We start from the raw sequence: 26,787 nt of genomic DNA, 5'->3' as shown, positions 1-26,787 counted from the left end.
AAGAGTTCGGCTGGCGACCGGAAGGTAGCCGGTTCAAATCCCGCTTGGAGTGCATACTGTCGTTGTGTCCTTGGGCAAGACACTTCACCCACCTTTGCCTGTAATGGAATGTTACGGCGGCAGGCGCGGGCACACCGCGACGCCCTGTGTCTCCCTTTCAAGGGAGATGCTAAAAATGCATTTCGTTGTCTCTGTACTGTACACTGACAATGACAATAAATTGAATCATTTCATTTCATTTTTTTTTTTTACTCAGAGAGTGGTAGTGGTGTGGAATGAGCTTACAGTGGAAGTGGTGGAGGCAGGTTCGTTGGTATCATTTAAAAATAATTTGGATAGGCATATGGATGAGAAGTAAATGGAGGGTTATGGTATGAGTGCAGGCAGGTGGGACTATGGGAAAAAAGTTGTTCGGCACGGACTTGTAGGGCCGAGATGGCCTGTTTCCGTCCTGTAATTGTTATATGGTTATATGGTTATTTCATCTGCACTGGCAGTTAGCAGCGTATGATGTCACAATGGGATCTCATTTACATAAGCTGCCCATCAGCAGTGTTCCACCCCACAATGACATCTCAATGGGATCTTATTTACATTAAAAAAAAAGTATTAAAAAATCAGCAGAATTACATTCAGATTGATGTTATATTTTACAAGTTATTCACATTTTAAACTTTAAAAAAATCAAACTTTTCACTTTAAAACTTGCCCTGCCTGTTACAATGTTACCAAGTGACGGAACACCCAGTGCAAAGAGAGATTTGTTACATTGTTGTAAGGAGGGGCAGAGAGGGGTTATGGAGGGAGGGAGGGAGGGAGTGACTGAGGATTGGGGAAAGGAGAGGTGTGTGGGGGAGGGGAGGAGGAGAGCGGAAAGAAGAGGGAGGGGGAAGGGATGAGGGTAAATGAGCCACACCAGTGCAGTTCGGGGCTATGGGTGAGTGGTGGAATATTACGTTGGGGGAACGGGTCCCACTTGGCCTAGTACCCTCTAAAAGCTACACATGACAATAATAAACTGAGCTAAACTCTAATCCAGGCAGTATGTAGGTAAACATCGTACGCACCCTGTCCAACTCTATCTATATCTTTCCTGTAATGGAGCGATGCAGAACAGAGAACCAGTCCCAGGATCCTTGATTGTGGCAGCACGAGTGTCTAGAACATTGGTGATTGCAGGAGGAGGGCTGTGGCAGTACTGGTCACCAATCATAGCAAGGATGTGACTGCATTGGAGACTATGGAGGGGAGTCACCAGGATGGGGCTGTTCAATAGAATGAATGAATGAGGTGATGGAAATAGAACAACGTGAGGCATAGATGATTCAATGACTACAGTGTGAGATTGGTCTGATAACCAGGCCGCAGTTGGCTGGATGTGGTCATACGCAGCTCGCTCACAGCTCGAGGCAGACTGAGGTATCGTCGTAGCCCCAAGATGTGAATCATGTCTACTCTGGTCACGAGCTGTGTCTCAGTGTGTTTGTGTCTAAGCCATGGGGCCCTGTCCATGTCCTACCGCGGTTCCCCTCGCACTGCCGGCCCTCCATGCCTGTGCTGCGGGCCGTCCGTGCCCACGCTGCATGCTTTCATTCTCCTTTACTTGCAGCTGGACCCGCGGGAGGGGAGTGTGCGGAGGCAGTGGCCGCTGACTGGAGGAAGTGTGATACTGTGGCCAGGATTCTGGCTTCTTGTCCCCAGCAGTGCTTGTGTGTTGGAGATTACTACCGGCACGTGTGCCCTCAGGTAAATGTTCACGACCACAGGGTGATGGCTCACACATTGATGGGGCAGGTGTGACCGTGGGACCGATCGGGTGGGCAAAACCACTGCCGCAGGATATGGCTTCCTCCAATGCATCAGCTCAAAGTGGCAGGGCAATGTTTGGATGGAAGAAACAATATTAATTTGGGAGTAGTGTGTTCATTCTTTATTAACCATATAACAATTACAGCACGGAAACAGGCCAACTCGGCCCTACAAGTCCGTGCCGAACAACTTTTTTTCCCCTTAGTCCCACCTGCCTGCACTCATACCATAACCCTCCATTCCCTTCTCATCCATATTCCTATCCAATTTATTTTTAAATGATACCAATGAACCTGCCTCCACCACTTCCACTGGGAGCTCATTCCACACCGCTACCACTCTGCGTAAAGTTCCCCCCTCATATTACCCCTAAACTTCTGTCCCTTAATTCTGAAGTCATGTCCTCTTGTTTGAATCTTCCCTATACTCAAAGGGAAAAGCTTGTCCACATCAACTCTGTCTATCCCTCTCATCATTTTAAAGACCTCTATCAGGTCCCCCCTTAACCTTCTGTGCTCCAGAGAATAAAGACCTAACTTATTCAACCTATCTCTGTAACTTAGTTGTTGAAACCCAGGCAACATTCTAGTAAATCTCCTCTGTACTCTCTCTATTTTGTTGACATCTTTCCTATAATTGGGCGACCAAAATTGTACACCATACTCCTGATTTGGTCTCACCAATGCCTTGTACAATTTTAACATTACATCCCAGCTTCTATACTCAATGCTCTGATTTATAAAGGCTAGCATACCAAAAGCTTTCTTTACCACCCTTTCTATATGAGATTCCACCTTCAAGGAACTATGCACGGTTATACCCAGATCCCTCTGTTCAACTGTATTCTTCAATTCCCTACCATTTACCATGTACGTCCTCTTTTGATTTGTCCTACCAAGGTGTAGCACCTCACATTTATCAGCATTAAACTCCATATGCCATCTTTCAGCCCATTTTTCCAAATGGCCTAAATCACTCTGTAGACTTTGGAAATCCTCTTCATTATCCACAACACCCCCTATCTTGGTATCATCTGCATACTTACTAATCCAATTTACCACACCTTCATCCAGATCATTGATGTACATGACAAACAACAAAGGACCCAACACAGATCCCTGAGGCACCCCACTAGTCACCTGCCTCCAACCCGATAAACAGCCATCCACCATTACCCTCTGGCTTCTCCCATTCAGCCACTGTTGAATCCATCTTGCTATTTCTGCATTTATACCCAACAGTTGAACCTTCTTAACCAACCTTCCATGAGGAACCTTGTCAAAGGCCTTACTAAAGTCCATATAGACAACATCCACTGCTTTACCCTCGTCAATTTCCCTAGTAACCTCTTCAAAAAATTCAAGAAGATTAGTCAAACATGACCTTCCAGGCACAAATCCATGTTGACTGTTCCCAATCAGACCCTGTTTATCTAGATGCTTATATATATTATCTCTAAGTATCTTTTCCATTAATTTGCCCACCACTGAAGTCAAACTAACAGGTCTATAATTGCTAGGTTTACTCTTAGAACCCTTTTTAAACAATGGAACAACATGCGCAGTACGCCAATCCTCGGGGACTATTCCTGTTTCTAATGACATTTGAAATATTTCTGTCATAGCCCCGGCTATTTCTACACTAACTTCCCTCAATGTCCTAGGGAATATCCTGTCAGGACCTGGAGACTTATCCACTTTTATATTTTTCAAAAGTGTCAGTACTTCTTTTACTTTGAACCTCATAGTATCCATAGCTACTCTACTAGTTTCCCTTACCTCACATAATTCAATATCCTTCTCCTTGGTGAATACCGAAGAAAAAAAAATTGTTCAATATCTCCCCCATCTCTTTTGGCTCTGCAGATAGCTGTCCACTCTGTCTCTCCAATGGACCAATTTTATCCCTCGTTATCCTTTTGCTATTAATATAGCTGTAGAAACCCTTTGGATTTACTTTCACCTTACTTGCCAAAGCAACCTCATATCTTCTTTTAGCTTTTCTAATTTCTTTCTTAAGATTCTTTTTACATTCCTTATACTCCTCAAGCACCTCATTTACTTCATGCTGCCTATAATTATTGTAGATCTCCCTCTTTTTCCAAACAAGATGTCCAATTTCCCTTGAAAACCAGGGCTCTTTGCAATTTTTACTGTTTCCTTTCAACCGAACAGGAACATAGGTTATTCTTTCACCTCTAGCCTTCTGGTGACCTCAGTTGCATTTCTCTTGGTTTATGGGGCGGCTGCAATCTATCCATGTCCCGCTAGATGGAGCCATGGAGCAGATCAAGGCTCCCTTCACTCCATGCTAACACATAGACTTTACAACACAGGCACAGGCCATTCAGCCAGCCAGTCCATGTTGGTCCTTGCCCTCCTTGCTAGTAAATAATTCTACTAACATTTACCTGCATTCAGCTTCTTCCCATATCCATTAATACATTTGTACCTTGCCCTGTCGGGAGAGAGCTGTACAGCAGGGAAACAGGCCCTGTGGCCCAACTCAATCACACCAACCATTGACTTACTGAGCTAGTCTCGCCTGCAGTGTTTGGCCCATATCCCTCTTAGCTTTTCCTATCAATCTACCTGTCGAAGTGTTTTTTAAACGTTATTGTGCCCGCCCTCTGTACTCTGTCAGCTCATTCTATAAACCCACCGCCCTCCGTGTGAAGAAGTTTTGTCTTTCTTTCCCCCCTCAGCCAGTCTTTTACCCTCCAAGTACCTAAAACTTCCTCCTGCATCAGCATTTCAGCCAATCTGAAATAAAGTATTTTATTGCCCCCCCCTCCCCATCCAATCCCTGATTCCTACACTTCATGCCACCTCAGGAAAGCAGCAAACATTGTCAAGTACCATTTATATTCCGATCATTCCCTGTTCCCTCTCCTGTCAGGCAGACGGTACAAAAGCTACAAAGCATTACTGCCAGGTTAAGAACAGCTTATTTCCCTCTCTTCTCAGGATGCCATCAGTTAGGGTGAAGACCTGATCTTCCATCCTGCCGTATAACAGATCTTGCTCACTTGCATTTTTCTCAATGCTACCTGTTGTACTTGTGTAAGGCTTGCTTGTACTCACATAGAGTATAGTTTGACGACTGAATAGCTCTGGATAGAAAAGCTGCTTTTTCATCTTCTGCCTCGCTCCCTAAATTCACTGCAGGTTCTCGTTTCTCTTTGTAATTTGTAATTGTAATTGTAATTTTATTTATTTAGGGGACAGTGCATATTAATAAACATTTACATGTAATACGCAAGATTGTAGCCAGTAGCTAATTTCCATCTTTAGTCCCTCTGGTAAACAAGGTAAGCACATCACAACACAATCAATCAATAAGAGAAGAGACAAAACAGAAGTCAAAAACAAAACAAAACAGACAATAAAATAAAAAACTAACAATAAAAGAGTACCATAGGATAATGTTAAGAAGGTAGATTATGATTGCAGTTTTGATTTTGCAGTAACCATGTTTTTAGATGTTTGGTAAATGAGGTAAGGGTTGGCAGATCCCGTATGACGCATGCTGTCGCGTTCCAAGTCTGCGACGCTCGATATGAAAATACTGACGGCCCAAAGACACTTTTCCTAAACGGGACGATACAATCACCCCTGGAGGCTGCTCTTGTCGACCTATTTGTGTTTTTCTTTATGAAGTCCTTTAACGGAGGTGGGGCTAGTCCACAGAAGATTTTGTAAACCAAAATCAAGTCCGAATATTTTATTACGTTTTCCCAGCTCAGCAGATCAAATTTCTTCAGGATGCTACAGTGATGGTACATTCTGGGCTTTTTGTCAAGAGTTTTTAGGGCTTGTTTATAAGCAATTTCAACAGGCTTTAGTGTGGACTTACATGGCAGTGACCAAGTTGTTATACAGTAGGTCATGTATGGCACAATCATTGCATTAAAATATAGTTTGGCTGAATCAATAGTTAAATTATTTCTAATATATCTAAAATTGGACAAATTAAATTTAATTAAATTTCTGCTTAAAAGATCGGTATCAGTGTGTATTGTGACAGGTGCTGCTACTGCTCCTCATACACTGCCCTGTTCGTGATTCACACAGGTTCTGGAGCTGCTTCACATCCGTGACGCGCTGACAGCCCGCCAGTTTCAGCGGGTGGCCACGACCACTCTGCTCTCCATGGTGAGGGAACAACCCGAGCTGGCAGCCGAGCATCTGCTGGGGCCTCTGCTGGCTCCACTCGTCACCTGCCTGAGGACCAGAGGTAGGCTGAGAGTTGAGCAGCAGCTCTTACACATTGTACACGGCCAGCGAGAAACGGCATGTTAATGTGACCTGAGTTGTGCAGAATGGCAGGACACTGATTGCCAGAAGTCCGATATATTATTGGACACACTCAGCAGTCCAGCCGCACCTGTAGCTGGACAGAATGTTTTAAGAAAGAACTGCAGATGCTGGTAAAATCGAAGGTAGACACAAAATGATGGAGTATCTCAGCGGGTGAGGCAGCATCCATGGAGAGAAGGAATTGCCGATGTTTCGTGTCGAGAAACAAGTCCCCAACGGAGAGAACAAAGCAAGGGTTACCCCACGACAGGTCTCGGATCCATGCAGTGTCTCCATTGCGCCACTGGCATTTCCTTGGCTTTCAACTCCCCATTATTTATAGGACATGAATCATTTCAGTATTTCATTATGGTGAAAAGTCATTGTCCTGAAAGGTTCAATCTGTTTCTCTGTCCTAGATGCTGCCTGACTGGCTGAGTGTTTATGACAATTTCAGCTTTTGTTAAAATAATTGTGAAAAGTGGAGTCCCAGAGACTGAGTAAAGCAAATGGCAGTGAGTGGTGCTGGGTCAGAGAGGGAGGCACAAAGTGCTGGAGTAACTCAGCGGGTCAGGCAGCATCACTGGGGAACATGGATAGGTGACGCTTCGGGTCGGGATATTGATCTGTCACAGCAAAGCAGATCTGTAGAAAAATGTGTCCCTTTAGTTAGTTTGTTTGGTCAGATATACCGTCCCATGCACTGAATAAAATCATCGTAGTGTAATGCTCAGACTCAACACTTCCAAAGCTGCAGCTTTGTGCAAAGGCTAGATGAATACTAGTTGTGTCAAATGTTGGATAGTCACAGGATGTAGTGTTAGTAGTTAGTGTTGTCAGTAGTTAGTGTTAGTCACAAGTAGTGTTAGTAGTTAGTGTTGGTCACAGGATGTAGTGTTAGTAGTTAGAGTTAGTCACAAGTAGTTAGTGTTAGTCACAGGATGTAGTATTAGTAGTTAGTGTTAATCACAAGATGTAGTGTTAGTAGTTAGTGTTAGTCACAGGATATATTACAGCAGTGCTTTGGCAGGATAGATTAGAGGGCTCGTCTAGGGAGGCTATTTGGGTGGAACTGTGAAATGGAAAAGATGTAGCAACACTTATAGGGGTGTATTATAGACCGCCTAATGGGGAGTGAGAATTGGAAGAGCAAATATGTAAGGAGATTGCAGATATTAGTAGTAAGCACAAGGTAGTGATTGTGGGAGATTTCAATTTTCCACACATAGACTGGGAAACACATTCTGTAAAAGGGCTGGATGGTTTGGAGTTTGTAAAATGTGTGCAGGATAGTTTTTTTCAGCAATACATAGAGGTACCTACTAGAGAAGGGGCAGTGCTGGACCTCCTGTTAGGAAATGAGACGGGTCAGGTGGCGGAGGTATGCGTTGGGGAACAGTTCGGGTCCAGTGATCACAATACCATTAGTATCAATATAATTATGGAGAAGGTCAGAACTGGACCAAGGGTTGAGATTTTTGATTGGAGAAAGGCTAACTTTGAGGAGATGCAAAAGGATTTAAAAGGAGTGAATTGGGATATTTTGTTTTATGGGAAGGATGTGGAGGAGAAATGGAGGTCATTTAAAGGTGAAATTTTAAGAGTACAGAATCTTTATGTCCCTGTTCGGTTGAAAGGAAATAGTAATAATTGGAAAGAGCCATGATTTTCAAGGGAAATTGGACACTTGGTTTGGAAAAAGAGAGAGATCTACAATAATTATAGGCAGCATGGAGTAAATGAGGTGCTTGAGTATGAAGAATGTAAAAAGAATCTTAAGAAAGAAATTAGAAACGCTAAAAGAAGATATGAGGTTGCTTTGGCAAGTAAGGTGAAAGTAAATCCAAAGGGTTTCTACAGCTATATTAATAGCAAAAGGATAACGAGGGATAAAATTGGTCCATTAGAGAGTCAGAGTGGATAGCTATCTGCAGAGCCAAAAGAGATGGGGGAGATATTGAACAATTTATTTTCTTCGGTATTCATAAATTGGATAGGTATATGGATGGGAAAGGAATGGGGGGTTATGGTATGAGTGCAGGTAGATGGGACTAGGGTAGAATAAGTGTTCGGCATGGACTAGAAGGGCCGAGATGGCCTGTTTCCGTGCTGTAATTGTTATATGGTTAAATATAGTATTGGTAGTTAGTGTTACTCACAAGTAGTGTTAGTAGTTAGTGTTAGTCATAAGTAGTGTTAGTCACAGGATGTAGTGTTTGTAGATAGTTTTAGTCACAAGTAGTTAGTATTAGTGACAGGATACAGGTTATCTTTGTCTTTAACCCATTGTAGTTTGAAGTCTGGATTTTGAAAGTGTTGTTCAGTCCTTCCTTCCCTGTCATTGGAAGAGCTGGTGCTGGAGTAAAGTATAGGGTGGTATTTCGGGCTCAGGTTATGAGAGCATTGATGAATGGACTTGACTCCATAGGCCACCATGGCAGCTGGGGGATTTAAATACTAGCAATTTAAAAAAATTGTACAAGATGTTGAAGGAAAGATGCCGTTAAGCTGGAAAGAGTGCAGCAAAGGAGATTTACAAGGATGTTGCCTGTACTCAAGGGCCAGAGCTATAGGGAGATGTTGGACAGGCGAGGACTTTATTCCTTGAAGTGGGAAGGCGGAGAGGTTAGATGAACGAGGTTTAGGTCTGGATTTGTCCTTGAGGGTCTCCTGAGAGTGATGGGCTGAAGAGCATTTTGTTAAATGCTGTACTATTCTATCGCAACAATTGCTCACATTTGCATCCTGTGAATGAAGTTAACAATAAAGTTTTGTATGTTGACACCCAGGAGAGTATGAGAGAGATTTAAATCAGAGAATTGACCCGGTTACATGCAAATCTGTCAGGCAGGAGTGGGCAGAATCCAGTAAATGTTCTGAGGAAGGTTTGAGCCTGCCAAAGCCTGCAGTGCCTCGTACGTTATATTCTTAAATCAACAAGATGAATCAGGTAGCTCTCTTTCGCAAGTTCCACATTTTCCCTTCCCACTGTCTCATTGGCATCGTTGTACTGTTTCCCTCCCATGAGTGCTACAAAGCCCTGAGGCACCCTTGGCACCAGGTAACCCTGCAGTTCATCATAAATGTGCCAGCTCCCTACCCAGGAGCAGTGAGTCAACTCAGCAGTGCACCCTTACACATTGTTTATCTGTGCCTGAATTTGAGTGTAATGGGCCTGTCCCACTTGCCGATTTTTTAGGCAACTGCCGGAGACTGTCATAGTCATAGCAGGTTGCCGAAAAAACAGCGATAACCTAGGTCATTTTTGCCCTTGTTCCAGAACAAGGGGTCACAGTTTAAAGATAAGGGGGAAATCTTTTAGGACCGAGATGAGGAAAACATTTTTCACACAGAGTGTGGTGAATCTCTGGAATTCTCTGCCACAGAAGGTAGTTGAGGCCAGTTCGTTGGCTATATTTAAGAGCAAGTTAGATGTGGCCCTTGTGGCTAAAGGGATCAGGGGGTATGTAGATAGGGTGGTAAAGAAAGCTTTTGGTGTGCTGGCCTTTATAAATCAGAGCATTGAGTATAGAAGTTGGGATGTAATGTTAAAATTGTACAAGGCATTGGTGAGGCCAATTCTGGAGTATGGTGTACAATTTTGGTCGCCTAATTATAGGAAGGATGTCAACAAAATAGAGAGAGTACAGAGGAGATTTACTAGAATGTTGCCTGGGTTTCAGCAACTAAGTTACAGAGAAAGGTTGAACAAGTTAGGGCTTTATTCTTTGGAGCGCAGAAGGTTAAGGGGGGACTTGATAGAGGTTTTTTAAAATGATGAGAGGGATAGACAGAGTTGACGTGGAAAAGCTTTTCCCACTGAGAGTAGGGAAGATTCAAACAAGGGGACATGACTTGAGAATTAAGGGACTGAAGTTTAGGGGTAACATGAGGGGGAACTTCTTTACTCAGAGAGTGGTAGCTGTGTGGAATGAGCTTCCAGTGAAGGTGGTGGAGGCAGGTTCGTTTTTATCATTTAAAAATAAATTGGATAGTTATATGGATGGGAAGGGAATGGAGGGTTATGGTCTGAGCGCAGGTATATGGGACTAGGGGAGATTATGTGTTCGGCACGGACTAGAAGGGTCGAGATGGCCTGTTTCCGTGCTGTAATTGTTATATGTTATATGGTTATATGGTATGGAGAGAAGGCAGGTACAGGATACTGAGTTTGATGATCAGCCATGATCATTTTGAATGGCGGTGCAGGCTCGAAGGACCGAATGGCCTACTCCTGCACCTCTTTTCTATGTTTCTATGTCATCCTGGTGACAGCCTACGACAGCACCTACGTCAGGAGAAGTCAAGCTACGCTCATTGGCGTCAAGCCCATTGTCACTGAAAATTTTCAACATGTTGGAAATTTAGCGGCGACCAGAAAGACGTTACGACTTTTTGCATGACTAGCGACCATCGGCGAACATGTGGCGACAAAAAATCGCCTAAGTGGGACAGGCCCATGATGTTTTCCCCTCACAGACTTGTGTGGAGGAGTCATGCTGGGCATGGAGGGGTCATGCGTGTGATATTGTAGAGTGCCGGGAGAGCAGCAATGATTTGCAAGACGTGTTGCAACGTGAGGCCCTTGGGGTTTTTAGATGGAAATATTGTAGTTTAAATGAACACTAGTCAGTCTGGGAATTTAATAAATTGCTTTCATGTTATTAGCTGTTTACCGTCTGTCTATATTGAAATGGATTTCTAATTACATGTTTCATTTGGTTGATAGACATGATTGAGAAATGCTTCCAGTACATGGAGATGTTTTTTGATTAGGATTTCATTAGTTTTACTGCCATTGTCATTATTTATCCAATGTTTTATTCATAGACTTTTGATGGGAACCACAATTAAATCTACCTCTTTCCCAAGATCTGCAAAGGAAAAGCTGAGTGAAAGTGTGAAATGTTGCGCCACAGGTTCTCACTTTAAACCCGTGCCTTTTAGTTCTCGATTCTCGTACTCTGGGCAAAAAAGACTTGTGTTCATGCCCTCTATTCTCATAATTGTGCTCCAAGGGAATAATGTCCTAAAGGGCCTGCCCCACTTGGCAAATTTTTTCAGCGACAGCCGACGTCATATCAGGGTCGCCAAAAGATTTTGAACATTTCAAAATCCAGCGGCAACAAAAAAAAGTTGCGAAACTTGAAAAAACACCGCGCGTTAAACATCATCACGCCGCAACATTTCCGGTAACCTGATACGTCAGTCAATGATACCGGCAGTCGCCAAAAAAATCCGCAAGTGGGACAGGCCCTTAACATTTCCCTATAGCTCAGACCCTCCAGGCCTGGCGATAATTTCTATGAAATTCCCAATTTCTACTGTGCTGGGAGGTTGACTGGAGTTCAGCACTGTGTTCCTGTGTTTCAGGGATGGGCGAGGAGTCGGGGAAGGTGGATGTGGTGCTGTTGGGGGAGCTGGAACTGACTAGATGTGTGGAGGATGTGTACAAGGTAAGACCAGCAAACGTTTGATACTCTTCTCTGCTCAAACGGCACCTCTGGGGATGAGAGTTCTCTTTGCCAGGAGTCATTTCGGATAAAGCCATCTTACATTTGTGCCAGTATAAGGCTCCTTCTGGAAGTATCAAATGATAAGGCATGTCACTGATTCATAAAGAAAGTACAAACGGTTGTATCAGGGTCTGGTTCAGCAATTCCAATGCACAGGAATACGAGAGACTCGCCTGGTCCACAGACCACCCTCCAAAAGCATCAACACCAGGTGCTGCCTCCATAAAGCGGCCTCTATCCTCAAGGCCCACCTCTTCTCACTGCTACCATCGGGCAGGAGGTACACAAGCCTGAAGTCCTACACTGTCAGGTTTCCTGCAACCTTTAGGTTCTTGAACCAACCTGCAGATCCCTAATCCTAAGGGAACACCACGGTCCACCTCTTGAACTACTATGGGGTTTTTCTAATTGTGTTTTGTACTAATTGTGTTTTGTCCTAATATCTTGTTTTTTCTGGAGTTTTTTTTCAACAGAAATTTACGTATAATTTATACATAATTTGTTTTGTGTGTTTGTCCATGAGTATGTGATGCTGCTGCACGCAACATTTTCATTGTGGACAGAGACATAGAAAGTAGGTAGGTGCAGGATTAGGCCGTTTGGCATTTTGAGCCAGCACCGCCATTCAGTATGATCATGGCTGATCATCCACAATCAGTACCCTGTTCCTGCTTTTTCTCCATATCCCTTGATTCAGTTTGCCCTAAGAACTAAATCTATCTTGAAAACATCTAGTGAATCGGCCTTCACTTCCTTCTGTGGCAGATAATTCCACAGATTCACAACTCTCTGGGTGAAAAGGTTTTTCTTCATCTCAGTCCTAAATGGCCTACCCCTTATTCTTAAACTGGTTCTGGCCTCCCCCAACATGGGGAACATTTTGTCCAATCCCTTAAGAATTGTATATGTTTCTATAAGATTCCCTCTCATCCTTCTAAATTCCAGTGAACATAAGCCCAGTCGACCCATTCTTTACCTCACCTTACATGTGACCACAAACTCAACTTGACTACAGCTTTTACCTCTCGTTCCATTTATTTTTTTAAGAGGCGCTGAAGTTAATCACATGATGATTTATCAGCACTAAAAGCCTGGGATGGGGGGGACAGGAAACCAGACGAGAACTGGGGAGAGCTGGAGCGTTGCGTACTGTCCTATTGCCATGTTGGCCCTACGTGACTGAGTGCTCGGGGCTTTTCTGTGTGACTGGTGTATATTTGTGTAGGCGTGAGTTTTATTCAAGTATAAAGTGGAGATATTAGTGTGAAATTTAGATTTACATTAGTGATACGGAATGAGATGAACATGTGATGTGATGGATATAAGTGAACCACCTGAGCCAGCCAGTGTCACCCTGGTTTATACGGGTGTGTGACTGCCTATTTGGGAGTATCTCTTGGTCTGTCAGTGTGGGTGGCTGGGTGTACAGTACTGGGCAACCCTGCAGCCTGGATGTTAATTGCTATGTAGCAGGGGTGGGTTTGTGTGCACACACAGACTGAGCCCACTGAACACAAGCCCCAGGCTGACACTAAGTCTCAGGCCCCTGGGAGCACAATCGACTTTTAAGCTCGATAAATGAAAACTAAACTACTGCAGATGCTGTAACTCAGAAATAAAAATAACAAATGCTGATCACTCTTCCTTGTGTGAAAGCTCTCTTCCCCAGATCTGATGCTGAGTCTTTGATCGGGCGTTTCTCTGTCCAGTGACAATGCCTGGTCTGTGTGTGTGTCTAGTACTCTGCTGTGGGCCCAGTTGGACTCTAATCCAAGCCCAGCTGAAACTCTACAGGCATCATGGAGGGCTGTGACAGTGTGCGATTTGGATTACATCAGTCTGGGCTTGTACTATTGTGCAACCTGGATATATATTCCACTCTAATTGCTGCTTGTGTCTGTCCTTTGCCTCTCAGGTGTGTGTTGTCGGAAATGATCCTGTCCCCAGGCTGATGGAGTCTGTGCAAATGGTGATTCCGGCTGTCTTTAATCTTCACTGTTTCACCAAGCAAGGGGTATCGCATTTGCGGTGGGTTATTCATTTTTTCACTTTTTCTCGTCCTGTTTGTTAGAAGTGGTATGTTTTGATGTGTTTCCCAGGGCAGGGTGTCCAGCTTCCACACTGTTGACACCAGTGTAGAGGGGTAGTGGCGGAAGGCAAGGCAACAGCATGGTACAGAAATCAGGACTTTAACGCTGCTCTTCAGCCGATCAGGACAAAGTCTCATGGATCGATGCCACGTAGCTTTGTGACTGACCGGTGGACTGGGAGCTGGACACCAGTGTGTGAGCTGGACACCAGTGTGACCTGGACACCAGTGTGTGACCTGGACACCAGTGTGTGAGCTGGACACCAGTGTGAGCTGGACACCAGTGTGTGAGCTGGACACCAGTGTGTGAGCTGGACACCAATGTGAGCTGGACACCAGTGTGTGAGCTGGACACCAATGTGAGCTGGACACCAGTGTGTGAGCTGGACACCAGTGTGTGAGCTGGACACCAGTGTGTGAGCTGGACACCAGTGTGTGAGCTGGACACCAGTGTGTGAGCTGGACACCAGTGTGTGAGCTGGACACCAGTGTGTGAGCTGGACACCTGTGTGTGACACACCTGTGTGAGCTGGACACCACTGTGTGAGCTGGACACCGGTGTGTGAGCTGGACACCAATGTGACCTGGACACCAGTGTGTGAGCTGGACACCAGTGTGTGAGCTGGACACCAATGTGTGAGCTGGACACCAGTGTGTGAGCTGAGCTGGACACCTGTGTGTGAGCTGGACCCCGGTGTGTGACCTGGAAACCAGTGTGTGACCTGGACACCAGTGTGTGAGCTGGACACCAGTGTGTGAGCTGGACACCAGTGTGACCTGGACACCAGTGTGTGAGCTGGACACCAGTGTGTGAGCTGGACACCAGTGTGTGAGCTGGACACCAGTGTGTGAGCTGGACACCAAGTGTGTGAGCTGGACACCAGTGTGTGAGCTGGACACCAGTGTGAGCTGGATCCATCCCGGGAGCCGATCCCACACAATTTGAGCCGCCTTTCCTCGACACCCTTCGTCTCCCTCCAAGACGCAGGGAGGCGTGTCCTGTACAGGCTCCTCCTCCACACCCTGCACTTCCTCGCCCTGGTCCACCGTCCGGACACCAAGTGGCGGTCAGTGTTGCCTTCCGGTCGCGAGGGGGGCCCCCGGTGGGGGTCCCTCTACGCAGGGATTCTGCCCCTCTACATTGGGGACCTGGGGTGGAGGGTATTGCACTGAGGAGTTCCCTGCAACCTGTTTCTCTCGCGATTCACAGACTCGCCAGCCGCCTGCCACTTTTGCGGGCTGGAAGAGTCTGTGTACCACGTGTACATGGAGTGTGTGAGGCTGCAGCCACTGTTTGAATATCTAAAGGGGCTGCTCCTTGCCTTCTGGCTGCATTTTTCACCCACCATCCTCATCTTTGGACACCCTGTGCGTAGGGGAGAGGGTAGGGCTGAAGATGTCCTGGTTGGGTTGCTCCTGGGCCTGGCCAAGCTGGCCATCCGCGAGTCACGGCGCCAGGCGGCGGAGGGCTCTACCCGGGCCAGCTGCCTGCCCCTTTTCCGGGGTTACGTCCGTGCCCGGGTGGGATTAGAAAGGGAATACGCCCTGTCTGTGGGCACCCTGAGGGAGTTCCGGGACCGCTGGGCTCCGCAGGGTGTTGAATGTATCCTCAATAAGGATTGTATCATAATTGTATAATAGTTTAGTATGGATATATGTTTGTATTGTATTTATGGTGGTGGGTTCTGGCTTGTTTTATTGTAGTGTAAATATTATTTTTTAATAATTGAATAAATTTTTTGAATAAAAAAAAAAAAAAAAAAAAAAGAGTGTGAGCTGGACACCAGAGTGTGAGCTGGACACCAGAGTGTGAGCTGGACACCAGAGTGTGAGCTGGACCCTAGTGTGAGCTGGACCCTAGTGTGAGCTGGACCCTAGTGTGAGCTGGACACCAGAGTGTGAGCTGGACCGTAGTGTGAGCTGGACCCTAGTGTGAGCTGGACCCTAGTGTGAGCTGGGCACCAGTGTGAGCTGGACACCGGGAGATCAGCTTGGTTATTGCGCACCTCACGGTTGCTCAGCACTTCAACTCCCACTCCCATTCCGAATCCGACATTTCTGTCCTGGGCCTCCTCCATGGCCAGAGTGAGGCCTTCTGTTGACAAGGCATAGACAATATGGACCAATGTGGGCAAATGAGATTAGTGTAGATTGGTAAGAAGGTCGTAGAGCAGTTCTGATCAGTGACCTTGGACCATGACTGAAGAACGGTTACATCTGCCTTTGTCTCTGTAAATACTCGCTGACAGGCTGAGAATCACTAGGCTTTTCTTATTTACATTTTCTATTCTCTTCCTTGCTCCTTTTTAAGAGCACTTGTAATGTGATTTGCCTTTTGTTAGTTTAGGTTGGCATGGACGTGGTGGGTTGAGAGGCCCGTTGCTGTGCCCGTCAACCCAGCCCATCCACACATGACACTAATGTGCAAGCTCGCCACAGACGACACCAGATGTCAGGATTCTGCAGCTGGAGTCTGCAGTTTGATATCTGTGCCAACAAAACTACCAATGAGTGGGCACTAGTGGCATGAGTGGAATCAGATTACACGTGCTCTTAAAACGGTGGGAAGCAAGAGAATGGACAATGTAAATAAGAAAACCCTGGAGATTTGCTATCTGTCAGTGAGTATATGTGGGAAGACAAAGGCAGATGTAACAGTTCTTTAGCCGTGGTCGGCACAGTGGGTAGAGCTGCTGCCTCACAGTGCCAGAGGCCCACGTTACATTCTGACTACGGGTGATATCTGTGCAGAGTTTGCACATTCGCCCTGTGACCACGTGGATTTCCTCTAGATGCTCCGGTTTCTTCCCACACTCCAAAGATGTGCAGGTTTGTCGGTTAATTGGTCTCTAAATTGCCCCTAACGTGTAGGGTCGATGAGAAAGTGGCATAATATCGAACTAATATGTATGGGTAATCAGTGGTTGGATTAGACTTGATCGGGCTGAATGGCCTTTCCATGGTGTATCTCTAAACTAAACTAAATTTGTGGAGAGGCAAAGGCAGAGTAACAGTCTTCAGTCATGGTCTCAAGTCATTGACTTGAACTGTTACCTGTTAGACAATGGACATTAGGTGCAGGAGTAGGCCATTTGTCCATTGGATTGATGACTGTTCTGTCTGTTCTTGGTCCTTGCTAACACTCCTTTACCCTCACCAGGTCTGCTTGCCTGGAAATTATTTTGTGGTTCTTGCAGAAATCCGAGAAACAGATAGCTCTGGTGATGTTGAAGCGACTTGCAGGCCTGTTGCCAATGGACTTTTTGTTGCAGCCGCTTTACCGATTCACAGCAGGTAGCGAGGGGGGTGTGCGACTGGTTGCAAAGGAGCAGGAAAGGTAAGTGATTTCTGCAACTATGCAATAAGAATCTCACCAAAAACCACACCTTAAAACCAACTTTTGCACAAGGTTTGTTCAAATTTCCCACCACATCCTGAATGACTCACTGTCAAACTTTGCTCAACAATTGCTCCTGTGCAACAGCTGGGGTGTTTAAAAGGCAGTTATTAATTTGTGAAAATCACATCTTTATACGTTGGCAGACAAAGTGTTGATACAAGTTGATACTTGGAAAGGCCAGGTTTGGAGGGATATGGACCAAACGTGGGCAGATGGGACTAGTGTAGCTGGGACATGTTGACAGGTGTGGGCAAGTTGGGCCAAAGGACTTATTTCCATACTATGACTCTTAAGAGAGACAAAAGAGACTGCATATGCTGTAATCTGGAGCAAAAACAAGGTGCTGGAGGAAGTCAGTATGGCAGGCAGCATGTGTGTAAGCACAGGGATTGCTGACACCAGTTCCGGTGCAGAGTCTTGTAATGCCAACCTCCACAGTGCTGCTGACACGTTGAAATACATGGTTGAAAGAAGGACGGGGCTGGCAATTCAACCCTCGAGGGCAGGGTTGTGACAGGGACAGGGGTGTCAGTGAAAGTGGCATGGCAACAATGATATAAGTAATGTGACAATAGAAAATAGGTGCAGGAGTAGGCCATTTGGCCCTTCGAGCCAGCGCCGCCATTCAATGTGATCATGGCTGATCATCCCCATTCAGTACCCCGTTCCTGCCTTCTTGCCATATCCCCTGACTCCGCTATCTTTAAGAGCCCTATCTAGCTCTCTCTTGAAAGTATCCAGAGAACCGGCCTCCACTGCCCTCTGAGGCAGAGAATTCCACAGACTCACTACTCTCTGTGAGAAAAAGTGTTTCCTCGTCTCCATTCTAAATGGCTTACCCCTTATTCTTAAACTGTGGCCCCTGGTTCTGGACTCCCCCAACATCGGGAACATGGTTCCTGCATCTAGCATGTCCAAACCCTTAACAATCTTATATGTTTCAATAAGAATCCCTCTCATCCTTCTAAACTCCAAGAGTGTACAAGCCCAGCCGCTCCATTCTCTCAGCATATGACAGTCCCTCCATCCCAGGAATTAACCTTGTAAACCTCCCCTGCACTCCCTCAATAGCAAGAATGCCCTTCCTCAAATTAGGGGACCAAAACTGCACACAATTCTCCAGGTGTGGTCTCACTAGGGCCCTGTACAACTGCAGAAGGACTTATTTGCTCCTATACTTGACTCCTCTTGTTATAAAGGCCAACATGCCATTCACTTTCTTCACTGCCTGCTGTACCTGCATGCTGACTTTCATAGACTGATGAACAAGGAACCCCCAGATCCCATTGTACGTCCCCTTTTCCCAACTTGACGCCATTTAGATAGTAATCTGCCTTCCTGTTTTTGATTCCAAAGTGGATAACCTCACATTTATCCACATTAAACATCATCTGCCATGTATCTGCCCACTCCCCCAATCTGTCCAAGTCACCCTGCATTCTCATAGCATCCTCCTCCTCACACTACCACCCAGCTTTGTGTCATCTGCAAATTTGCTAATGTTACTTTGAATCCCTTCATCTAAATCATTGATGTATATTGTAAATAGCTGCGGTCCCTGCACCGAACCTTGCAGTAACCCACTAGTCACTGCCTGCCATTCTGCCATGTGGGAGGAACAAAAGGGTGATCAGTGGCAAAGGAGACTGCAATGTTTAAGAGGCATTTAGTGTGAGGAGGCAGGGTATTGAGATATGCCTTTCATGTGCAAGCAGCTGGAAATAGCTAACCTGGCATCGTGGTTGAGGCAGACATGGTGGGCTGCAGGCCTGTGCTGTGCCATGTTGTTCTATGATATGGGCAATATTTTACATGGACATCATGAAGGCATTTAACAAGGTCCTATGTGGGAAACTGGTGCAGAATGTTAGGGATCCAGGCATATTGGCAAATGTAATCCAAACCGACGGTGAAAGGATGATGGGAGAGGGTATCACTTGTGATTGGAAGCCTGTGACCAGTTGTGTTCTGCTGGCATCAGTACTGGCCTTTATTGTTTCTACATTGACAATTTGGATGTTAATGTTGAAGGTGTGATGAATGAGTTTGCAGGGTAATTATGGTGGTGGAGATGGTGATGAGGGTTGTCCAAATCCACAGGATGATATTGATGGGCAGAGCTGTGGCAGATGGAGTTTAATGCTGACCAAATTGAGGTGATTTGGGAGACCTAGCTGGGTAGGATGCACACAACAAACAGTAGGAGCCAGAGACAAGAGGGACAGAGGGAGCTTGGTGTATAGAAAGTGGCAGCTTTATATGAGGAGAACATGCATAAAGCGGGTGATAACAAGCCTGTGGCTCTGGTGTTGGTGGGAAGATTACTGGAAACAGTTATGAGGGTGTTGATTATGTAAAGGTAGGGGTTAATTAATGACAGTCTGTCATTAAGTACATTAAGGGAAAAATGTAGCTAAGTTGAAAATCGGGCCCTCAGAAAACAAATTGGATATCTGTGTGTGGAGTCATAGAGTGATACAGTATAGAAACAGGCCCACACTGGCTAACATGTCCCAGATACAATAGTCTAAAGTTGATACACTAAACCTGTCCTATCCATGTATCTGTCTAACTATTTATTAAATGTTGAGATAGTCCCAGCCTCAATGACCAACTCTGGCAACTTGTTCCATATACCCTCCACCCTTTGTATGAAAACGTTACCCCTCAGATTCCCATTAAGTTGATGGGCAAGGTCCTAAATGAACATCATGTTTTTACTAGGGAGAAATACATCTTCATTTGTAAGTATGAAAGTTAGAAGTGTTAATGGGGCATCTTGAGTACAGTCCATATTACAGAACGGGTACTAGTTGTCTTAAAATGTATGAAGGTAGATAATTCTCTGGGTTCTGATCAGGTATATCCAAAGACACTCTGGGAAGCTGGAAAGGAAATTCAGTCCTGGCTGAGATAATGAATCATCATTGGACATGTATAAGGTGCTGGATGACTGGAGGGTGTCTAATGTGTCTCTACTTAAGAAAGACTGCAAAGAAAGCCTGATGTGTGTGGTAGGGAAGGTATTGGAGGGATAAGATAGAAGTGTATTTGGATAGACGGGTTGTTTAGGGCTGGCCAGTGCACCATCGTCCTCTCACTGTGGGAGGGATATTTCCCTTTGTAATTCCCTGGTCCACTCCTCTCTTCCCTCCAACCCTCTCATAGCATTCTCCTCATCATCCACAGGCAATGCAACAGTTGTCCTTGAACCTCTTTCAGTCCCAACACACAGAGACTTGAGCAGTGCCAATGAAGCGGGAGGGTCACTGACCTCTGACCTGTGGACGGGCATTGACCTCTGACCTGTGGACGATGGTGCTCTCTGACCTGTGGGCAGGAGAGATGGCGCTGCCCCCATGTACTTTGCTTTGTGTCCCTGTGCATGCGCTTGCCGGCTGTGCTCTCCCTGGTATCCTGTCTCCCCCTGAGCCTGGCCATGACGCGACGCACGCTGTGTTTGGTTCACTCAGTGATGATGACGAGGCTCTGTACGGGAAGGTTTGCTGGGAACAGTGGCGGGCAGAGTGTCTGGCGGATGTGTTGAGCAGTCTGCAGGAGAGCAGCATTGCTGGAGATTTCTTCATCGAGTGTTTGAAGGTAGGGGGAGAGCGCTGCATGAATCGAGGGCGGGGGAGAGGGGCTGAGCAGAGGGCTCCTGACACAGTGAACTGGGGATGGGTTCAACAGGCCGAGTAATCGCAAACTGACCCCGCTCCACTAATGCCCAATTCTAGCCACAAGCAGCAGCACCTTCCAGCAGAGACGTCAGGCCCACACACCAGAGTCAGTATCCAGGCCCCTCCCCCATGGAGCACAGCCCCTCATCCCCCTGGACCCTGGGCCTGGGCCTGGCCCTGGGTGGCAGCTAGCAGGCAGCTAGTCGGGCACCCGTGTCCTGGTGATCCCAGGGACTGGCGCAGCACCACCCCCTCCTGTTACCCGGGCTTAGCACTGGGGCCTGACTCATGTCCCCTCCCCCTCCCCCACACCGGGCTCATGCTGGAACTGAGCACTGGGGCCTGACTCGCGTCCCCTCCCCCAACCCCAGGCTCTGCTGGAACTGAGCACTGGGGCCTGACTCGCGTCCCCCTCCCCCACACCGGGCTCATGCTGGAACTGAGCACTGGGGCCTGACTCGCGTCCCCCTCCCCCAACACCAGGCTCGTGGTGGAACTAGCCACCCCGTTGCTGCCTTCCTCGCCATCCTCAGCTGTGTTGCTCCATTCCCAGCACCGAGCTTCTCCTGCTGCAGCTGGGGAACCATGCAGCTCAGAATGGCAGCAGCTGCACAGCCAAGGATAGGAGCAGCTTGTGATGTTGGACACCTTGTGTTGTCATGTAGATTTAATGAGTGGTTGTGTTCACTTCCCAGGGCCTTGCGAGCTTCGCGGGAGAGAACGACTGCAGCCCGGGTTGCACTGGTGCTGTGCCTGACTTGGAGCAGCAGCAGCTGATCACAGTGCAGCTTGTTGCTGTCATGTGTGAGAGAATCGGACACTCTGTCTTCAGCAACACTGTGCAGGTGAGCGTAACGTGTCTTGCTGCAGCCTGGCCCACTGCTGTGCATTGGTTGTAGGGGTGCAGCGGCGATGCTGCCCTCCAGCGCAGGTTTGGGTGGTGGGGGGGGGGGGGGGGTCATTCTCCCGGCGTGCTGCTGCCTTGGGGAGTAGGCAGCAGAGCAGATGGGGCTGAGGTGGGCAGTGTAATTACTGGCAGCTACTTCTCACAGCTTAGCCTGCTACTCCCACTCTGGCTCCTGAACAGAGAATTGATTTAATTCAAACATCCATGCTGCACACCACCTTTACCACTGTGTCTATTGTGTTGCCACTTTCAAGGAGCTATCCACCCCATCTCTCTGTACATCAGTCCTGTTAAAGGTTCTGTCATTTACTGTGCACTTTCTTCTTACATTTGACGTTTTAAAGTGGAGTATCTCACACATATCTGGATTAAATTCTGTCAGTCCACATTTCCAACATATCTTGTTATATATGTGAACATATGGAACTAATGCGCTACGATGCTGAGAACTATATTCTGCACTCTTTATCTTCCCCTTTGCTCTATCTATTGTACCTGATTTTGACGATTATATTTATGTATTTCTGATTCAGATTCAGATTTAATTTTAATTGTCATTGTCAGTGTACAGTACAGAGACAACGAAATGATCTGATCGGATAGCAAAGTTTTTCACTGTACACGTGCCAATGATAAAGCGAAACCCTTGCTATCCACAACCGCGGATTGTAGAGCACCGACACTGGCACGGACACAATGGGCAGCGCTGCCAAAATTATAAAGCTGCATCACAGAGAGAAGATTTGATAGAAGGTTTAAAATATTCAGTCATGGAAAGTACCGTTTTTGACGACTTTGGGGAGGTTGCTGCCTGTCTTTGTGTGGTCTAGGCACTATGTGAGATATCGTGTGCTGTGCGGTCATTGTGTGGTCTAGGCACTATGTGAGATATCGTATGCTATGTTGCTGCAGATGATTGAGTTTATCATGGCCACGCTGAAGCGTTCGTGCACCAGCTTGGTCCACAGGACGGAGGAGGTGGTGGAGGCTCAGACACTGAGTATGGGAATGGGACTGGTCGCAGCCATGCTTGGAGGAGCAGTGCAGGTAAGTGGGAGCATCGGGATCAGTGAGTGATATTTGCCTCGAGTTATGCTGAGGAAAGATTCCCTCCACGTACTAGTGAGACAGATTAATCCACAATCTCGGGGTAGTTCTTCTTAGAACTATGCAAAGTAGATTCAAAGCTCATGCTGAATGAGATGTTATTGTTATTTGCCAAGCCCCTCCTTTCCATGTATCTATCCAAATATGTTTTAAATGCTGTAACTGTATCAACTTCTTTTGGTAGTTTGTTCCATATACCTACCATCCACAGTGTGAAAATGTTGCCCATCAATCCCTTTAAAACTTTCCAAATCCCACATTAAACTTGTGCCATCTAGTTCTCGATTGCCCTACAATGTGGGGGAAAGACAGTGACATTCACCTTGTCTGTCAACATAGGTATCCTCGCAGCTTGTAAACAATTAGACAAATGCAAGAGCTGGTCCAGGATTCAGTACATGTGGAGCCATGAGATTAAATGGGATAGATAGAGTTTCTTCACTGCCTTCAGTGCCCTCCATAATGTTTGGGACAAAGACCCATCATTAATTGATTTATTTGCCTCTGTACTCCACAATTTGAGATTTATAATAGATTGTCAGATTTTAATAAAGGCCATTTTTATACATTAAAATCTGAGTAAGGTTCTGCAAAATTTTCAGCGCTAAAATGTGCCGTATCGGAGAAGTTACAATAACGGACGGAGTTAGTTAGTTAGTTAGTTTGTTTAGTTAGTTAGTGAACCACCTCTTCAATGAGCACAGTCCTGCTGGTTAAGGTTATTGTTGTGGTGGCAGTTCCAGGCTTTAGTTCCTGACATGATGAGGGATTGGGGATTTACAGTGCCCTCCATGATGTTTGCGACAAAGACCCATCATTTATTTATTTGCCTCTGTACTCCACAATTTGAGATTTGTAATAGAAAAAAAATCATGTTGTTAAAGTGCACATTGTCAGATTTGAATAAAGGCCATTTTTATACATTTTGGTTTCACCATGTAGAAATTACAACAGTGTTTATAGTCCCCCCATTTCAGGGCACCATAATGTTTGTGACACAGCAATGTCATGTAAATTAAAGTAGTCATGTTTAGTATTTTGTTACATATCCTTTGCATGCAATGACTGCTTGAAGTCTGTGATTCATGGACATCACCAGTTGCTGGGTGTCTTCTCTGGTGATGCTCTGCCAGGCCTGTATTACAGCCATATTTTGCTTATGCTTGTTTTTGGGGCAAGTCCCCAGTTTTCTCTTCAGCACATAAAAGGCATGCTCAGTTGGGTTCAGATCGGGTGATTGACTTGGCCACTCAAGAATTGACCATTATTTAGCTTTGAAAAACTCTTTTGTTGCTTTAGCAGTATGTTTGGGATCATTGTCTTGCTGTAGAATGAACCACCGGCCAATGAGTTTTGAGGCATTTGTTTGAACTTGAGCAGATAAGATGTGTCTATACACTTCAGATTTCAGTATGCTACTACCATCAGCAGTTGTATCATCAATGAAGCTAAGTGAGCCAATACCTTCAGCAGCCATACATGCCCAGGCCATAACACTATGTATAAACACTGTTGTAATTTCTACACAATGAAACCAAAATGTATAAAAATAGCCTTAATTAAAATCTGACGATGTGCACTTTAACCACATGATTTTTTTCTATTACAAATCTCAAATTGTGGAGTACAGAGGCAAATAAATAAATGATGAGTCTTTGTCCCAAACATTATGGAGGGCACTGTACCTGTCCACCTGCCCCTTTCCTCCCTCTCTCCTCTGTCTCCTACCTCTCTCCCCCAGCACTCACCCTGCTCATGTGATCACATTCTCCACTTGTCTTCAGCTGACCGCTTCGGACTTTGTGGCCTTGCGACCAATGTTGCCACTGCTGGAGCAGCTGTCAGCTTTACACCCTGACCCTGTGGTACAAGAGCTGGCGTCCGACCTGCGCATCACCATCGCCACCCGTGGAGCCTTCTCCAGTGAAACTGTTTCCAAAGCTGCGCACACGACCATGGGCAAGAAAACCCAGCGGGTCTCTAGATCGACGGGTGGTGGCAGGGCAGAGGAGGCCGGTGCAGGGACCAGAGACAGAGAGGTGCCGTCGCTGGGTAGGCCTGGGAACCCTGAGTACAGGAACAACTCCACCAGCGACTTCCAGGACATTCTTCAGGCTGCCTTTGATCCCGAGGAGTCCACGCGCGCTGCTGCTCTGAGGACACTCACTCGCATGATTCAACAGCGCAATCCTGATGCCCAGAGTAACCAGGAGAAGGTCCTCACCGTGAGTCTCATCTTCACTTTCACATTGTCGCGGTTGTTGCGTGTGTTGCTTCATTAACCTCGTCTGATGTCTGACTCCCACCTGTAGGAACCTCTGAATCCTTCTCATTCACAAAACAATTTGTCTTCCTGTTACTGCTGTTAGAGTGGGTAACCATCGAGAGCATCCTTACCAACTGCATCACAGTATGGTATGGCAACTGCTCTGTCTCCGACCGGAAAGCACTGTAGAGGGTGGTGAAAATTGCCCAACGCATCACCGGTTCCTCGCTCCCCTCCATTGAGTCTGTCCAAAGCAAGCGTTGTCTGCGGTGGGCGCTCAGCATCGCCAAGGACCGCTCTCACCCCAACCATGGACTGTTTACCCTCCTACCATCCGGGAGGCGCTACAGGTCTCTCCGTTGCCGGACCAGCAGGTCCAGGAACAGCTTCTTCCCTGCGGCTGTCACACTATTCAACAATGTACCTCGGTGACTGCCAATCACACACCCCCCCCCCCCCCCCCCGGACACTCCTCCCACAGGAAAAAACACTGTCTGTATACATGTAAATAGATTTATTTATTGAAATCATATTCTATGTCGCTCTTCCAGGGAGATGCTAACTGCATTTTGTTGTCTGTATTGTACACTGACAATGACAATTAAAGTTGAATCTGAATCTGAATCTAACCTGCAATTTATCTGCGCTATACTGTATTGTATCTGCCCACTGCCTCACCTGTCCATTCTCCAAGCTCAGACAACCACCCGGTTATGTGCTGGATGCATGCCTGGATGTATTCCTTGTGGACAGCTGGGATCCCCGCACAATCCCTCTGCTAGCCCACCTGCCAACTGGATATCCTGCATTTAGGTCAGAACAAACGTACTCAGAAAAGATCTTTGTTAATTTTGCGAGGCATGGGCATGGCTGGCAAGGCTGGCATTTAGATGTGAACTATAGGTGAAAGTACTCCCTGCAGGGTGATTTCCAGCATGTTTTTTGTTTAGTTTAGTTTCGAGATACTGCAAGGAAAACGGGCTCTTCAGCCCACCGAGTTCACACCCACCAGCATCCCCGCACATCCTACACACTAGGGACAATTTACATTTAGTCTTAGAGTGACACAGTGTGGAAACAGGTCCTTCGGCCCAGTTTGCCCACACCGGCCAACAATGTCCCAGCTACCCTTGTCCCACCTGTTTGCATTAGTCCATAATCCTTCAAACCTGTCCTATCCATGTACCTGTCTAACTGTTTCTTAGATGATGGGATAGTCCCTGCCTCAACTACGTCCTCTTGCAGCTTGTTCATTACACCCACTACCCTTTGAAAAAGGATACCCCTCGGAATCCTATTAAATCTTTCCACCTTGAACCTATATCCTCTGGTGCTCGATTCACCTACTCTGGGCAAGAGACTCTGTGCATCTATTCCTCTCATGATTTTATACCTCTCTATAAGATCACCCTTCATCCTCCAGCGCTCCAAGGAATAGAGACCCAGCCTACTCAACCTCTCCCTATAGCTCACACCCTCTAGTCCTGGCAACATCCTTGTAAATCTTTTCTGAACCCTTTCAAGCTTGAATCCCTTTCAAGCTTTTATACCAAGCCAATTAACCTACAAACCTGTACGTCTTTGGAGTGTGGGAGGAAACTGAACATCTTGGAGGAAACCCATGCCGGTCACGGGGAGAAGGTACAAACTCTGTACAGGCAGCACCCATAGTCATGATTGAACCCGGGTCTCTGGCGCTGTAAGGCAGCAACTCT

General features: G+C 46.3%; 1 protein-coding gene across 1 annotated transcript in view; it reads left to right on the top strand.

The window, feature by feature from the left end:
• tango6 (transport and golgi organization 6 homolog (Drosophila)) overlaps positions 1-26,787 on the top strand; it is a 57,789-nt gene that overhangs the window by 9,627 nt on the left and 21,375 nt on the right. The window contains exons 5-13 of the mRNA XM_055664906.1: positions 1,610-1,746; positions 5,883-6,045; positions 11,481-11,563; positions 13,539-13,651; positions 16,873-17,049; positions 20,586-20,712; positions 21,488-21,637; positions 22,612-22,746; positions 24,591-25,031. Coding sequence (XP_055520881.1) covers positions 1,610-1,746; positions 5,883-6,045; positions 11,481-11,563; positions 13,539-13,651; positions 16,873-17,049; positions 20,586-20,712; positions 21,488-21,637; positions 22,612-22,746; positions 24,591-25,031 — 1,526 coding nt within the window. The remainder of the gene's footprint in view (positions 1-1,609; positions 1,747-5,882; positions 6,046-11,480; positions 11,564-13,538; positions 13,652-16,872; positions 17,050-20,585; positions 20,713-21,487; positions 21,638-22,611; positions 22,747-24,590; positions 25,032-26,787) is intronic.

This window comes from Leucoraja erinacea, chromosome 50 (genome assembly GCF_028641065.1).
Source record: "Leucoraja erinacea ecotype New England chromosome 50, Leri_hhj_1, whole genome shotgun sequence".
Taxonomy (NCBI): Eukaryota; Metazoa; Chordata; class Chondrichthyes; order Rajiformes; family Rajidae; genus Leucoraja; species Leucoraja erinaceus.
Note: the sequence above shows the minus strand (reverse complement) of the source record. Positions and strands in the feature narration are given on the sequence as shown.